Raw genomic sequence first — 16,681 nt, forward strand, 5'->3', positions numbered from 1 at the left:
GTGTTTTATAGCTGGAGCCTAAAGATATTATTCAAGAAGAGGGTCCAGTTTTGGGACCACTGATAGGTAAGCAAGGATACTTTGTAGTGCATGTTTAACACTTTCCCACTCAGAAGCAAAGTGAAAATGGCTATGTGCAAACAGCCAAAAACCAGAACAGTCTGCGAGTGACGTACAGTCTGTTCAGGTTTTATGCTGTTTGCTGCTCATCAATTATATCTAAAGGTTGGAATACAGCCTGTAAAACTTGAATCTAGTAAGAAAGGTATTTAAATTTAATTTTCTACAGCACTACAAATGCGTCAAATTACGTATCTAGGTGGTACAGGGTTAATTATTCCCCCCCCTATATGCGGAGGGATATTGTTTTGGTGTTTTCTGTCTGTCCGTCCGTCTTTTCGTCTGTCCGAAGCCATATCTTGGAAGTGCTTTGGCGGATTTCATTGAAACTTGGTATGAGTATATATATGGATAAGAGGATGATGCACGCCAAATGTCATTGTACACCATCTGTTAAGAACGGGGTTATGGCTCTTCGTATCTTGAAAAAATGCTTTTTTGAAAGTCAAATATAACACTTTTGTGTCCAGAAGCATATTGGCGGGTGATATCAATTCAACAAATTTGCTCGTTTAACATAGTAAGCTTTTTTTTATTATTATTAAAAAGTATAATTGTATCATTTAAATTAATCCACAATGATTGTGAAATTGATTTGCTGTTTTTACTTACTTTTTTAAACATCTATAATCTGCATTGTCATATATTTGGATATATGGTATGTTGAAACATTTGCATTATCAATCAAATTAACATGTGGTTTCTAGACAGTTATCATACATCTGTATTTACATGTAAGTGGTTCATGCATGATGACAGTAAATTGAACAGCCTATCAATTATGACAATCTAAAATGATGTCATATTTTGATGTAGTAATGTTATGAGAAAATGTTATGCAAAATCTGTCAGTGAAATCCTTTTAAAAGAATCAAAGCAAAATGCTGGTAAAAGCTATGCAAACAAAACAAAAGAAAAAGTCAAATTTATATTAAATATTTTTATTTACTTGTTATCAGAAATATATATTTACTTATTTGTCTATGATCACTACATGTATTGAAATAAAATTAGTACGCCATATAACTGAAGCAAATCAAAGGTTTGGTGTCAAGCAGTACAAAAATGACATTCCTTCATGAGATATATACATACACTTCAACACCGTTATTTCAAACACCGATAATCCGAAGTCACCGTTATTTCGAAGTATTTTTCAGGTCGCAATTTTAGTTATTCTTTGTTTAATGTAAAATTTCATTGTTAATCCGAACTTCTTTAAACCGAAGAAATCGTTAATTCGAAGTGATTCTGTCGGTCCCAACACTTTAATTCGCACCTAATTATCAATCTTTAATCCGAAGTCAAAACTGCAAAACACTGAGCGTAATTTCACACCTGTCGTCTGAGCGTGGCCCGTCAAAAGCCGATAATTACAATTTTTTCATATGCGCGTAGCGTGTTAATTTGATAATTTGTGCTATTCATTATATTTTATATCTTCGGTAATGAGAGAAAAATAAAGATCAGAAACAGAATCGTTTTATTCCTTTATTACAAGTAGAAATCTATTGCTTTATGACTAGTTTACGTTTTTAAATACAACAATTATTAATAGTATCGTGTAACCGAATCATATGAATTCCACAACGTTTTATTTTTACAGAATCAATCAAAGAAATCTAAGCCTGTCAAATGTTTATTTCGAAGTATCGTTTATCCGAAGTTTTTTTAAGGGTCCAGACGACTTCGAAATAACGGTGTTTAAGTGTAGTTATATATACCCCCACAAACGAAGTTTAGGGGGGTATATAGGAGTTAGCTTGTCTGTCGGTCGATCGGTTTGTCGGTCGGTCAGTTTGTATTAAGTGTCCGCTCTCTAATTCAAGTTGTTTTCATCAGCTCTTCACCAAACTTGGTCAGATATTGTATCTTGATGATGTCTAGGTCAAGTTCGAATATAGGTCATGCGGGGTCAAAAACTAAGTCACGGGGTCACTAAGTGCATTTTAAACATTGAGCATGGTGTCCGCTCTCTAATTCAAATTATTTTCATCCGAGCTTCACCAAACTTGGTCAGAAGTTGTATCCAAATGATATCTAGGCAAAGTTGAAGCATGGGTTACGGCCGGTCAAAAACTAGGTCACGGGTCGACTTAGTGCGTTTAAAACATTGAGCATGGTGTCCACTCTCTAATTCAAGTAGTTTTCATTCAATCTTCACCATACTTGGTCTGAAGTTGTATATAGATGATGTGTAGGTCAAGTTGTAACATGGGCCATGCCGGGTCAAAAACTAGGTTGGGGGGTCACTTAGTGCGTTTTTAACATTGAGCATGGTGTCCGCTGTTTTTTATGAAGACAACATGCAAATATTCTGTGTCAATGCGGCATGTGGGGGTATTTGTCACGTCTTTGACAAAGCTCTAGTTTGAGTATGCTCAAACTTTCAACTATCCTGTATGTAAACACGCAAATCATTTCCATTTCAGTGTTGGAAGTGCCTTGTGAGGCCTACCTGACTTCCCTGTTGACCTCCCCCCTTCACAACCTTCCCTCACCTGATATCATCGTGCACATCACCCCACAGAGCATCATTGACGACCCCAGATACCAGACCTTCATGAAACGGTAATTGGGGATGTGTATATGTTTATTATGTAATTTTGAACTATACTGTTTTGTTGAATTATTTGCCTTTGTTTAACTAATTATCCCCCGCAATAGGCGGAGGGTTATTGTTTTGGTGTTGTCCGTCCGTCCATCTGTCCGTCCGGCACTTTAGTGTCCGGAGCCATATCTTGGAAGTGCTTTGGCGGATTTCAAAGAAACTTGGTATGAGTATATATATATGGATAAGAGGATGATGCACGCCTAATGGCATTGTACACCATCTGTTAATAACAGAGTTATGGCCCTTTGTATCTTGGAAAAATGCTTTTTTGTGTCCGGAGCCATATCTTGGAAGTGCTTTGGCGGATTGCATTGAAACTTGGTATGAGTATATATATATATGGATAAGAGGATGATGCACGCCAAATGGCATTGTACACCATTGGATAATAAAGGAGTTATGGCCCTTTGTATCTCGAAAAAATGCTTTTTTGAGTGTCAAATATAACACTTTTGTGTCCAGAAGCATATTGAAGGGTAATATCAATTCAACGAATTTGCTTGTTAGCTATTATTTACCATTGGTAGTTGATGTGTACAATAAATATTGCATCCTGAGGCCCATGTCTATATTAAAATGAAAAGAAAATAAAACTTATGAAATATTTATTAATGCTTTCTGCATTTAGTGCAATTTTGTGTATTTATTTATATTTCTTAAGGGTCTTTACACTTACCGGGTCATTTATTATAAAGCTACAACTGTCGTCACCTGATTCTCAATGAAGCTGCCGAGATTAGTTACCTTCCTGAACTCCACAACGCATGTGGCATACGTAACTACATTCACGGAGATATATTCCCCCTACCTCGTGGGTACTCGTTCATAAGACCGGATATAGCACAGGGCGCCAACACTGTATATGGTTGCTACCATTTGAATTACATGATGAGGCCGTATAGTTTGAAGGGATTTCATTGGTATGTGCAATATATGATCGCACGTGTTTTTCAATGGGCACTCTGCTTTGAAATTCTCATTTAACCAGGGGATAAGAGTATAATGGAGACTAATTCACCTTTATTTTTGATGAAGGATTCAAAGTAAATTCATTCGATGCTACAGCTATGTGAAATCATTAAACACTGAAATGCAGACTATAGTTTATCAACTCGAATCTTGATTGAAGTGGATTTAAGATGTATAATCTTTTTGCTATATTAAAATCAAAGGCCCATACATTATTAAATCTAATGACAGTTAATTTTGTTTTGTTTATTGTAGTTCCATTTAAAGGCAGTTTTCCTCAGACAAAAAATCTTACATTTTCCCCAAATAGTGTCTTCTCTTTTGAAAGTTAGTGAATACACAAAAAATGTCCGATATGATCATAAAAGAAGTGAAGAGAATAAAATATAAATAGATCAATCTTAAAATGTTTGAAGACTTGACATTATTCAAAACTGAATGATTCTGGCTTTAACAATTTTGATACTTTTCACAACTAATTTACCAAATTTTTGTACTTAACATGAAACTTTTCAAACAAAAAATCACTGAATGAATTCATGCCACCCATTCATATGCAGTGACTGGATTCCACAGTTTGATGCTCACAAAATAAATTCATGCCACCCATTCCAATGCATTGACCAAATTTCACAGACGCTCACAAAATTAATTCATGCCACCCATTCCAATGACCAGATTCCACAGTTCCATGCAGGCAAGGCAATGGAGGTGGCGAAAGAGAAGATTATGGAAGATGTCCGAAAGCTGAACAGGTCTGGCGGCAGCAGTAAAGAGGAACACAGCAAGGAATGGGTGGACAAAGCGATGGAAAGGTTTAAGCTTAAGCTGAAGAATGGTGATGCAGGTATGTGTGCAAGGTATTTGTATGGTGGGAAATTTGTCGTCTGCAAAAATGTTGCCTGCTGAATTTCTATAATTAGCATTTTCTTTGATTTTTTTTAAAGAATACTTTCAGAATATCAAACAGTTTGAATCTTGATGAGACACCACGTTCTGTGGCGTCTCGTCTGGATCCAAACTGCTTGCAAAGGCCTTCAAAATTGGGTTCCAGCACTGGAAGAGTTAAATAAAATCAAAGTGAAACTCTTTACTTGTGTCATAAGGTCAGAACTCTCTACAACTTACAAGAAATCGTTAAATATATGGTCTTTGAGTTGTAATAATAATGCTTTTCTTGTGTGCTAAGCCTCAGAAGAAACTTTGTTGTATACCAACCTGACTTAGTGTTCACTTTAGAAGTATTGTTGGCAGATCATGATGATGTTACAACGATGTTCAAGTTAAGCTTTAACTTACAATATTTTAATTCTAGAATATTCAAATCTCTCGATCTTATTCTTCATATGGATCTTTTTTTAATGAATCTTTTAGTAATGTGTCTGCATGATACCATGTACAGGAGGAAACACAATTTTAGCAATTGTTTTTTAACCCTTTACCACATAGATACGTATTTTGATGCATTCGTAGGCCCAACATTAGATACCGATGAGCAGCAAATAGTATAAACCTGAACAGACTGCGAGTTACTTGCTGGCTGTTCTGGTGTTATGCTTTTTGCACATAGCCATTTTCACTTTGCTTCTGAGTGGGAGAGGGTTAATTGTATTCTTGGAACAAATGTTATTTATCTAATTAGCATAACAAACATATTGGTATATTATTTGGAAAATATTGATAAGCCAAAAGGCTTTTAATTTTTAGTCACTTGTGAATGACGATTTGTTTATGCCAATTTCTTTGTAGATGAAAGGTTTACAATAAGATTGAATATACACATTAATATTTTCCATCGCTACAGCGCCTATATTTGATAAAGACTATCCAGAGATAACATTTATTGGCACGGGGTCTGCGAAACCGTCACAAAAAAGAGGGGCATCAGGAATCTTTGTTGCTTTAAGGTACGCTATGATCATAAGCAGCCATGCGCTGACTGCTATTGAAACTGTTGATAAAACTAAAATTGAGTCGTGTTCTGAGAAAACTGGGCATAATGCATGTGCTTTAAGTGTCGTCCCAGATTAGCCTGTGCAGTCCGCACAGGCTAATCAGGGACGACACTTAACGCTTTTATGGTATATTTAGTTTAAAGGAAGTCCCTCCTTACCGAAAATCAAGTTTAGGCGGAAAGTGTCCTGATTAGCCTGTGTGGACTGCACAGGCTAATCTGGGACAACACTTTACACACAAGCATTATGCATATATTTTCTCAGAACGTGACTCAATTTGTCTCCTATATAGATGATAAATCACTTTTGAATGTATGTTCCATTGTTTAAACAATGCATAAAGTGTTTGAGTAGAAATTTGAATGCATTAATATTTTTAATAGAATCCTCATCCGTTGGGTTCACACCATGTGCCCCAAGGTGCAAGATTATGAAATATTCATAAAACCTACTCATGTTTAACACATTTAGGCCTAGTGGACTCTCCCATCCTTCTAAATTGGATCAATTTATTTCCAAAATTGGGGATGTCTAGTATATTTATTTCTATATTTAATATATTTCTTATTGAAATTCCTTAAAGCAAACAGCGCAGAACCTGATGAGACGCTGCATCATGCGGCGTCTCATCTGGGTCTACCCTGTTTGCCAAATCCTTTTTTCTAGACGCTAGGCATAAGTGGGTTAATGTTATAAAAGTTCTGTAATTACCTGACTTCAGTAAGTCTATTCAATTTCATTGTCATCCTTTTGTAAGCGGTCTCTGGCCAGAATTCAGAGTTGTGTGATTTTCCATGGCTATAGTCTATAATAAACACCACCTTTTGATGTTTTCAGACAGAATGAGTACATGTTGTTAGACTGCGGTGAGGGCACACTCCATCAGATGATAACTATGTTCGGTAGGGAAAGAACCAATCTGATTCTTGCGCAAACCAAAGCTATCTTTGTGTCACATCTTCACTTCGACCACCATGGGGTAAGGCTTTAATGTTCTTGGTTAGGGTTGGCCGACATTGTTGAAAAGATATGAAAAGTTTAGTCTTGTGATGTGATAACTCATACTCCTTTAATACAGATTTAATGCCTTTTGACCCATTTTGGCAAGTAGGGCTTGCTGATAAAGAAATTCTGAGCATTTTGGCTTTGATGATGATTTCTTTGATGATGTTTTCTAAAATGATATTTAAACATAGTAATCAATAAACGAAAGGCTTCTGTCATATGTACATGTATCCTGATAGCTATAGTCTTATCACTGCCCATGAAGACTTAAAATTGATTCTTTCTCTAATTCTTTCTTTTCTACTGCGGTACATTATACTATTCTATTGGCAGGTATTGTTCTCCATTTTGAGAGCAATTCGTGAAACTCGTGCACAAGATTCAGGAGTTAGACAGAGACCCTTGCTGCTGGCTCCCTACTTCCTCATCAACTGGATACGACTCTATTCCAAGCATGTCCTCAACATTTCACAAGACTTTGAGTATGTATAGGGTAAAATTGAGTGTTAAATTTGGTAAACGGTTCACTAATTTGAGCTGTAATGGCCATTAATGGGCTACAGTTCATTGTATGCTTTTGTTTGTTTTTAGCTCTACTGGCCGAAGGCCTGAAGAGCGTATGTCATGGCGTGGTTTCCGTCGTCGGTGCGTGCGTTAGATTTTTTCTTGTTTACGCAATAAAGTCCACAGTTTTCATCCGATTCTTTTCAAACTTGTTCAGTGCCTTTATATGAATCAGGACTCGAACCCTATTGAATATGGGTAACGTCAGAGAAAAAAGTCCAGAATTATCTCCCCTTAAATTTGAGAAAATTGTGAAATAAGGCTTGTTGACGCAAAAAAGTCCACAGTTTTCATCCGATTCTTTTCAAACTTGTTCAGTGTCTTTATATTAATGAGTACTCGAACCCTATTGAAAATGGGTTACATCAGAGTAAAAAGTCCAGAATTATCTCCCCTTGAATTTGAGAAAATTGTGAAATAAGGCTTGTTTACGCAATAAAGTCCACAGTTTTCATCCGATTCTTTTCAAACTTGTTCAGTGTCTTTATATTAATGAGGTTACATCAGAGTAAAAAGTCCAGAATTATCTCCCCTTGAATTTGAGAAAATTGTTAAATAAGGCTTGTTTACGCAATAAAGTCCACAGTTTTCATCCAATCATTTCCCAACTTGCACAGTGTCTTTATCTGAATGATGAGTCAAACCCAATTGAAAATGAGCATTATAGGAGTTATAAGTCCAGAATTATCTCCCCTTGAATTTGAGGAAAAAATGTAAATCTTTAACATTTTGCCATAACTTTTGCAATATTAAAGATAGCAACTTCATATTTGGCATGCATGTGTATCTCATGGAGCTGCACATTTTGAGTGGTGAAAGGTCAAGGTCATTCTTCTAGGTCAAGGGTCAACAAAAAAAATCAAAGCGGCGCAGAAGGGGACATATAAAGTTCTATCCTTTTGAAACTTCAACGGATGTTTTATATCATCAAGGGCCAGAACCCCTTTGAGAGTGAAGAAAATTTGTCCAACTTATTGTTGAAAAGGAGCCATTTGAAGTTTTAATTTTACGTTTCTTCTTGTTTATGCGATAAACTTCCCATTTTGGGTCTGTTTTTTTAAAACTTACTCAGATTGTTCATACTATCAAGGGCTTGAGCCCTATTGATTCCAGCCATTAGAGCGATTCAGGCTCTCATGGGCCTCTTGTTATAACTTGCAATGAGGCTTCTTCCGATAATTATTTTATTATGATGATGAAGAAGAAGAGGATGATTATGAAGAGGTATACAAAGATGCTGTTGATGTTTGTGATGATGAGGAAGTAGAAAAAGTTGATAAAAAGTATGGTGATGATGGGGATTATTATTATGATAATGGTGATAGTGATGAGGATGCAGATGAGGAGGAGGATGATACAGATGAGGACGATGATGAGGATGATGGTGATGATGCAGATGAGGATGCATATGGTGTTGATGATGAGGATGATTATAATCTTGCTTACAATTATAGTAACACTCTGTAGGGATTTCAAATATTTTAAAGAATGGTTCACAAATCTTGTCATATTTATTTGCGACATAAATGTATAATGGTTAATATTATAATGCCCCTCTTCGAAGAAGAGGGGGTATATTGTTTTGCACATGTGGGTCCGTCTGTATGTCTGTCCACCAGATGGTTTCCGGATGATTACTCAAGAACACTTAGGCCTAGGATCATGAAACTTCATAGGTACATTGATCATGATTCGCAGATGACCCCTATTGATTTTGAGGTCACTAGGTCAAAGGTCAAGGTCACGGTGACCCGAAATAGTAAAATGGTTTCCGGATGATAACTCAAGAACACTTATGCCTAGGATCATGAAACTTCATAGGTACATTGATAATGACTCGCAGATGACCCCTATTGATTTTCAGGTCACTAGGCCAAAGGTCAAGGTAACGGTGACCCAAAATAGTAAAATGGTTTCCAGATGATAACTCAAGAACGCTTATGCCTAGGATCATGAAACTTAATAGGTGCATTGATCATTACTCACAGATGACCCCTATTGATTTTCAGGTCACTAGGTAAAAGGTCAAGGTCACGGCGACCCGAAATAATAAAATGGTTTCCGGATGATAACTCAAGAGATGCCTAGGATCATGCAACTTCATAGGAACATTGATCATGACTGGCAAATTACCCCTATTGATTTTCAGGTCACTAGGTCAAAGGTCAAGGTCACGGTGACCCGAAATAGTAAAATGGTTTCTGGATGATAACTCAAGAACGCTTATGCCTAGTATCATGAAACTTCATAGGTACATTGATCATGACTCGCAGATGACCCCTATTAATTTTCAGGTTACTAGGTCAAAGGTCAAGGTCACTGTGACTCAACTTGGAAAAATGGTTTCCGGATGATAACTCAAGAACGCTTACACCTAGGATCATGAAACTTCATAGATAAATTGATCATGACTCGCAGATGACCCCTATTGACTTTCTGGTCACTAGGTCAAAGGTCAAGGTAAAGGTGACTTGACGCAGTAAAATGGTTTCCGGATGATAACTCAAGAAAGCTTACGCCTAGGATCATGAAATTTCATAGGTACATTGATCATGCATGACTCGCAGGTGACCCCTATTGTTTTTCAGGTCACTAGGTCAAAGGTCAAGGTCACAGTGGCAAAAAACATATTCACACAATGGCTGCCACTACAACTGACAGCCCATATGAGGGGCATGCATGTTTTACAAACGGCCCTTGTTTGTGATATTATTTTATACAGGTAGATGTTTGTAAGCAAATGCAAACAGATACATGAAAGTCTTTTCTGCAGGTTCATCCCCCACAGCGTTTTACTCAATGCAAACCACACTGCACGGGAAGGCTTGTTACAACAAGTCAAGACAAGGCTTTGCTTGACTGATGTAAGTGTTGATTATTAATTTCTTTTTATACGCCCGTTTTTTAAAAACGGGACATATAGTTTCACCCTTGGCGGACGGGCGGGCGGCGTCCACAGCAGTGTCCGCTCTCTAATTCAATTTTTCAAGTTTTCATCTAATCTTCACCAAACTTGGTCAGAAGTTGTGTCTAGACAATATCTAGGTCAAGTTTAAATATGGGTCATGCCAGGTCAAAAACTAGGTCACGGGGTCACTTAGTGCATTTCAAGGATTAAGCATGGTGTCTGCTCTCTAATTGAAGTAGTTTTAATCTGATCTTCACCTTATTTGGTCAGAAGTTGTGTCTAGATTGATATGTAGGTCCAGTTTGAATATGGGTCAAGCCAGGTCAAAAACGAGGTCACATGGTGCATTTCAAGCATTTAGCATGGTGTCCGCTCTCTAATTGAAGTAGTTTTCATCTGATCTTCACCAAATTTAGTCAGATGTTACATCTAAATGATATCTAGGTCAAGTTCAAATATGGGTCATGCCAGGTCAATACCTAGGTCTTGAGGTCACTTAGTGCATTTCAAGCATTGAGCATGGTGTCCAAAACCTTCGAACAGGCGTATCTTGTGACAGTTTGGCACTCTTGTTATTTGTTTAAAGCTACCAACATCATTGTTAAATATCTTGTGAACTAATAAATGCCCATGGTATATATTTCTGGTTTAATCAAACCTATGTTTTCTACCTAAGTTGGCATCATTGCATTGGATATTGGGAATGTCTTTTTTAAAATTGTATTCCGGACCTGATTGGTGTTGTTATATGAATTATGGTCAATTTTATAAATTCAATTTGTTAATAGTATTCAGTTCATTGTATTTTGAAGAAGAGTTATATCAGTTGCGTTCTGAGAAAACTGGGCATAATGCATGTGCGTAAAGTGTCATCCCAAATTAGCCTCTGCAGTCCGCACAGGCTAATCAGGGACGACACTTTCTGCCTAAACTAGATTTTCAGTAAGGAGGGACTTCATTGAAACTAAAAATTTCATAAAAGTGGAAAGTGTCGTCCCTGATAAGCCTGTGAGGACTGCACAGGCTAATCTGGGATGACACTTTACGCACATGCATTAAGCCCAGTTTTCTCAGAACACGACACATGTGTACAAGGAGGTTCATAAGCAGGCAGGAAATGCTTTATACAGGGTTCTCACAGGGCTTGAAAAGTGCTTGAAAACGAGTCCTAGGCTTGAAAAGACATTGAACAAAGGTTGACCTTGAAAAAGTGCTTGAAAAGTGCTTATTTCATGTAAAAGCCTTGAAAATGTTTATTTCTGCTCACAATTACTTTTATCATCGCTTTAATTATAAACTTAAATCGTTCTCAAGGGAAATATTACAAAAATTTATCATAAATTCCTTCGTGCAAAATGTTGAGTATGAAATGTAAGTTTTGTACACTATTGAGAACGAAACCTTATATGTACATGTTACAGATTATGTTTACTATATCAGAGGTTCTCCACTGTGCTCAATTTTCGCGAGTGAAAACGCAGCAATGGGGAAGTGACGTTTCTGACCAGAGTGGTTAACTGAATATTCCTGGGTACAGAAAACAAATGACATTCGAAAAGCACATTGTCGGGTCTGTATGAAGACCATTGATGTTGGGGGGATGGGGGAGAGCGCTTTGAAAAGCCCAGATAGAAGATATTCATATTCCAGGACCGTCCCAACCATCAGCAGCAGTATCAAACTCGCAGACAACCATAGAAAAATTTGTTACAAAAAAATGATATGTTGAAAGTGGAAGTATTGTGGGTATTGCATACCGATTGCACACATCAATCCTTGAATTCCAATAAAACATTACATTTATACATGTACATAAGTTATTTCAGGTTATGTTCCATGACAGTACCATAGCAAAGAAATTTTCTTGTGGAAATCGCAAAACAGCATATGTGGCCGTTTTGGGGCTAGCTGATCATTTCAATACTTTACTTGATAGTTCTATAAGTGGACCCTACTCAGTGTCTTTTGATGAAAGTTTAAACAAGAAAGACCAATCCAAGCAAATGGAAAATGCATTTTTTTAAAGGAAACTAACATATCGTTCTCGGCCTTGAAAATAAAAATTTGGCATTGAAAAGTCCTTGAAATGTGCTTGAATTTAGGTTTGAGATTTCTGTTTGAACTATGTTATATTGAACAATATAAAAAAAATTGCAAAAGTTATTTAGATTGAATATGATGGCATGCAGGGATATCAATCGGAATGAGCCGTCTAGCCCATTGCACATACAATGTGTGCAAAGCCCCTGGCTTTTGTAAAAAAAAACTATTTTCACTATATAAGAAGTATTAAAAGTACACAAATGGGCAAATGTGTTCAAATGTTAGCTTATAACCCGGGTATGCCGGACATTTTGTTTTATTTCTTATTAACATAAAATGAATGTGAGTTCAGGGGAGGGGCCTCCCTTTTTAACCAGGTTTTCCAAAGGAAAAAACTGGTTATTAGATTGGCATATGTCGAAGGGCTGGCGGGCGGAACAAGCTTGTCCGGGCCATGACTTTGTCGTTCATTGTGAGATTTTAAAATCATTTGGCACATTTGTTTAACATCATTGGACGGTGTGTCGCGCAAAAGAATTACGTCAATATCTCCAAGGTCAAGGTCACACTTTGAGTTCAAAGGTCAAAAATAGCCATAAATGAGCTTGTCCAGGCCATAACTATGTCGTTCATGGTTAGATTTTAAAATCATTTGGCACATTTTTTTACCATCATTGGACGGTGTGTCGCGCAAAAAAATTACGTCGATATCTCCAAGGTCAAGGTCGCCAAGATTAAAAATAGATTGATTTTGGAACAAGGGGGTTAACTATGAACAATCAGCAACAATGCACATTTTGAGTTGTCTACCTTTATCAGATTATTTTTTTCCAAATTGAAATCAAGGTCGCCATGAGTAAAAATAGATTGAATTTGAAACAAGGGGGGTAACAATGCATATTTTGAATTGTCTCCCTTTATCAGACTTTTTTTAAAAATTGAAAACCTGGTTTTGTGACAATTTTTTCCCTTGTTAATCTTTGATTTTAACAATAACATGTATCTGAATATAGTTACAATTAGAATTCTTGGTTTCACAGCTACAGCTATGCCAGGTATTGCACACAAAGTCATCTGCGGGACTTGTTATGCAACACAATGATGGCTGGAAGTTGGTTTACTCCGGAGATACCATGCCATGTGAGGCTCTGGTGAAGGCAGGTTTGTGCTGTTTTCCATTCTCATGGTGTTTACCGACCTTATTTCATTTATTAGGTATCCAATTATTAACCCTTTACCTCTTAGATACAATTTTTTACGCATGTGTAGTCCCTTTGAAAGTTATATTAAATTTCAGACCTTTTTTACTAGATCCATTTTTTTAAGGCTTCATTTCCAACCCTTAGATACTGATGAGCAACAAATAGCATAAAACCTAAACAGACTGCGAGTTTCTCGCAGGCTGTTCTGGTTTTATGCTGATTGCAAAAGCCATTTTCACTTTGCTTCTGATGGGGGGGTAAAGGGTTAATATAAGGTGTCAATTAAAACAGCAGAATTGTGAATTCAGTTTTAAATGTAGCAACAATTTAAGTAGTACTTAAGTAGAAGTACAGAAGTAGTCCTAGTATTAGTAAGGTAAAAAGTAGCAGCAACATAAGCAGAGGCATCAAAATTATGATATCATTTATAAAAAAAGAAACTGAATCTTTAAATATGCAGATAAGCAAATTGATTATTTTGTTTTAGATTTGCACATATTGTGTACATGCCATGCTTTTATTGGACTGGTTTAATCTAACTTAGTAAATTTTCCTATGTTTATATCTTCTTTTTTTTGTAATTATCCTTAATTAAGGATACGTTTATTTCTTTTCAGGCAGGAATTGTGATATATTGATCCATGAAGCCACATTTAACAATGTTGAAATTGACCATGCTTTGAAAAAGCATCATTGGTATGTATCCTTGCAAGCAGCTGGTTAGTTCTCCCCAACCCTGTCGGCGGGGTAACTGGGGGGAACTTTAGTTGCATCTCCGATGCGTCTGTTTGTCCTTCTGTTCATTTGTGTGTCTGTCCAAAGGGATAACTCAAATGTTTGTTGTAAGTACGTTTTACGACAGAACATAATTACGGTTTGTATGGTTACAGAAATAATAACAAACTAAAGTCCAGATCTTGAAATAATTGAAAAAGTTCTTAAGCTAGATTAATGAAATTGGAATGTAGATAAAAAGACAGATGATCAATACATGTATCCACATTATGCCAGTTGTGTTTTTTTCGTCTGACAAAAATTGAGGTTGCCTCGGTCACCGATGCTATAGGTACAGAAATAATTGAAAACTAAATTCTGTATCCTGCGATACCTCAAAAAGTAAGTAAGCTAGGTTAATAAAAACTTGATGTTTTTATAGAGTGGCATATGTGTATAGAACACAATATGAGACATATGCTTTCTAATTCAGTTTTGTCCAAAAGTATGTCAGTCCGTCTGTTAATAAGAAAAATCTGGATTCCAGAATAACTAAAAAAATATGTATTATAGACTGATAAAACTCAGTACATGTATTTGGAACGAGGGTCATGACATGTGGTGTTAATGCACGTTATTCCATTTTTTTGTCAGACCAAAAATGTGATTGCAAGTGTTACAGATATTAGTAAAAACTTAGTGATAATGTTTGTGAGCATAATATTTCGCCCAAGTTTGAAAAGTTACAGATATGAGTGACAACTTGGTGATAATGTTTGTAGGCAAAATAATTTGCCCTAGTTTGATAACCAACCTGAAGTGCATCTGAATTATGGCCCTTGAATTATAAAAAAAATGATGTCATTTTAACCTCTTTGCTCTAAATAATTTAAATCAGTTCATCTTGATTCTTTTGTGGGAACAATAACTTGGCAGTTTTTGATTTCCAGAAAGATGACCTTTAGTGCTTTTAAATGTATAATGGCCATTGCATAATCAAAAAGTTGCCACTTACCGGTGAAGATCTTAAATATTTAAAAAAAAAATCCTCTTTGTAAGTAGCTTTTCCATTTCTGTTTACAGTGTAACCAGTGAGGCAATACTAGTTGGGAAGAAGATGGCAGCCAAGTACACTCTGCTCACTCATTTTTCGAAGAAAATGCCCAACATACCAAAATTCACTGCCTTGTTCACAGAAAACGTTGGCTATGCATTCGATCTTATGACGGTAAGCTTTTCTGTCTTATTGTTAGTCTGCACAATGTGGCTCTGACACTTTAGTTTAGTTCTGGATGTCTTTATAATAACATGCTATTTTAACACTATACAATTATTTCCTGTATCATAATTTTTTGTATATATGTGTACTGAAATTATGTAATTGCCTGAAATTCTGTAATAGGTAAGCATTTTCTATCAAAAGGCTTTTAAAGTACTGGTTTCAATTCATTCATAGAGGAAATATGCTTGCGTTTTATCATATTGTTTTAGATAAAGCCCAATCAATTACATCTCCTATACCACATGAAGCCATTCTATGAGAGCCTGTATGGAGCACACATTGAAGCAGCGGACACGAAAAAGAAGTATTTGAAAGTGAAACAAACTGAACCCGCTGATGGCTCTAAAGAAAGTCTGGCAGAGGGTGTGGCAGCTACAGTTGAAGACTTGGAGGAAGTGCTGAAGAAAAGACTGGCAATGATAGAGAGCTGGACATGTGTAGATGGGGAAAATACAGGCAGAAGTGTCAGAGATGTGGGTGCAGAATCGGATGAAAAGAAGGGTGCAAAGGTTGAATAGAATTTGGAACAAGTGTGTGAGAGTTCTAAAGAGTTTAAAGACTTGAATCTTGGTGCTGGTGAAGAACATGGGAAAAATGGTGATTGTTCTGTTGATAGTTATGAGATTGGTGAAGATTCTTTGATTCAGAACACGAAGGTAGATCAAACTGAGAAAAGAAAACATGGTGAATTGCAAAAAGATGTAAAACGTTCTAAGGTTGAATGATAATATTTTTTATGAAAAATAGGTTAATGAATTGAACATAAAAATGAAAAGAATTTTCTGTTGATAAGTTTAATAAATGTATTCGATATTTTGGTTGCACTCGTACTGGTATTACTAGAAATATACGCTTTGACTTAACTTTTCAGTTGAATTTCATGTGTTTCTTGCGTGAAAGTCCCGATAAAGAAATTATTGTTACTTTAATTAATTTGTATAGTCGCTGCTGGTGTTTCATCAAATACGGTTTAAAGCTTTAAGGCTAAACAATATAAACAGTTTGTGAGGTACCATATATTTGGACTCGCTTTTAATTTCAGAACTACATGTACATGGCTTTAGTTTGAGGGGTAGATTGAGAATTGTGTTTTACTTACCAGTTACTTTTTACATATACTTGCAAATTATAATATTTAGATTTTACCGAAAAATTGATCAGTTAAAGCAAATTTTAATTTAAATGCCTGTAGCTAGTTGACAGCAGTTGCTGTTGATAATTAAGATATAATGTTGTTAGGAACAACTGCGGGGGATTTGACATGACATTGGGCCACTTAATTGTAAGCGTGGTAAAAGTTTGGCA

At 36.3% G+C, this 16,681-nt stretch overlaps 2 protein-coding genes and 1 long non-coding RNA gene across 3 annotated transcripts; all 3 read left to right on the forward strand.

Moving 5' to 3' along the window:
- Positions 1-3,648, forward strand: LOC127836916 (uncharacterized). Its single transcript, XR_008028995.1, has 3 exons — positions 1-66; positions 2,553-2,691; positions 3,430-3,648. It is a non-coding gene; the product is annotated as an uncharacterized LOC127836916 (long non-coding RNA).
- Positions 3,649-6,465: 2,817 nt separating this feature from the next.
- Positions 6,466-14,104, forward strand: LOC127840000 (zinc phosphodiesterase ELAC protein 2-like). The gene is made up of 5 exons (XM_052368389.1): positions 6,466-6,637; positions 6,997-7,145; positions 10,001-10,091; positions 13,219-13,339; positions 13,998-14,104. Exons 1-5 carry the CDS (start codon positions 6,509-6,511, stop codon positions 14,102-14,104), a joined length of 597 nt encoding a protein of 198 aa, XP_052224349.1. The 5' UTR covers positions 6,466-6,508.
- Positions 14,105-15,213: 1,109 nt separating this feature from the next.
- LOC127839352 (uncharacterized) lies at positions 15,214-16,239 on the forward strand. Its single transcript, XM_052367688.1, has 2 exons — positions 15,214-15,322; positions 15,586-16,239. Exons 1-2 carry the CDS (start codon positions 15,254-15,256, stop codon positions 15,892-15,894), a joined length of 378 nt encoding a protein of 125 aa, XP_052223648.1. The 5' UTR covers positions 15,214-15,253; the 3' UTR covers positions 15,895-16,239.
- The last annotated feature ends 442 nt before the right edge of the window (positions 16,240-16,681 follow it).

The sequence above is a fragment of the Dreissena polymorpha genome, chromosome 7 (genome assembly GCF_020536995.1).
Source record: "Dreissena polymorpha isolate Duluth1 chromosome 7, UMN_Dpol_1.0, whole genome shotgun sequence".
Lineage (NCBI taxonomy): Eukaryota > Metazoa > Mollusca > Bivalvia > Myida > Dreissenidae > Dreissena > Dreissena polymorpha.

What these genes read in the sequence shown, in the direction of transcription:
- LOC127839352 (XM_052367688.1), top strand. Translation starts at nt 15,254, where the DNA reads ATGCCCAACATACCAAAATTCACTGCCTTGTTCACAGAAAACGTTGGC. An exon ending in ATGCATTCGATCTTATGACG is followed by an intron (nt 15,323 to 15,585) that starts GTAAGCTTTTCT and finishes ATATTGTTTTAG; the next exon opens with ATAAAGCCCAATCAATTACA.
- LOC127840000 (XM_052368389.1), top strand. Translation starts at nt 6,509, where the DNA reads ATGTTGTTAGACTGCGGTGAGGGCACACTCCATCAGATGATAACTATG. An exon ending in TTCACTTCGACCACCATGGG is followed by an intron (nt 6,638 to 6,996) that starts GTAAGGCTTTAA and finishes TTCTATTGGCAG; the next exon opens with GTATTGTTCTCCATTTTGAG. An exon ending in CAAGGCTTTGCTTGACTGAT is followed by an intron (nt 10,092 to 13,218) that starts GTAAGTGTTGAT and finishes TTGGTTTCACAG; the next exon opens with CTACAGCTATGCCAGGTATT.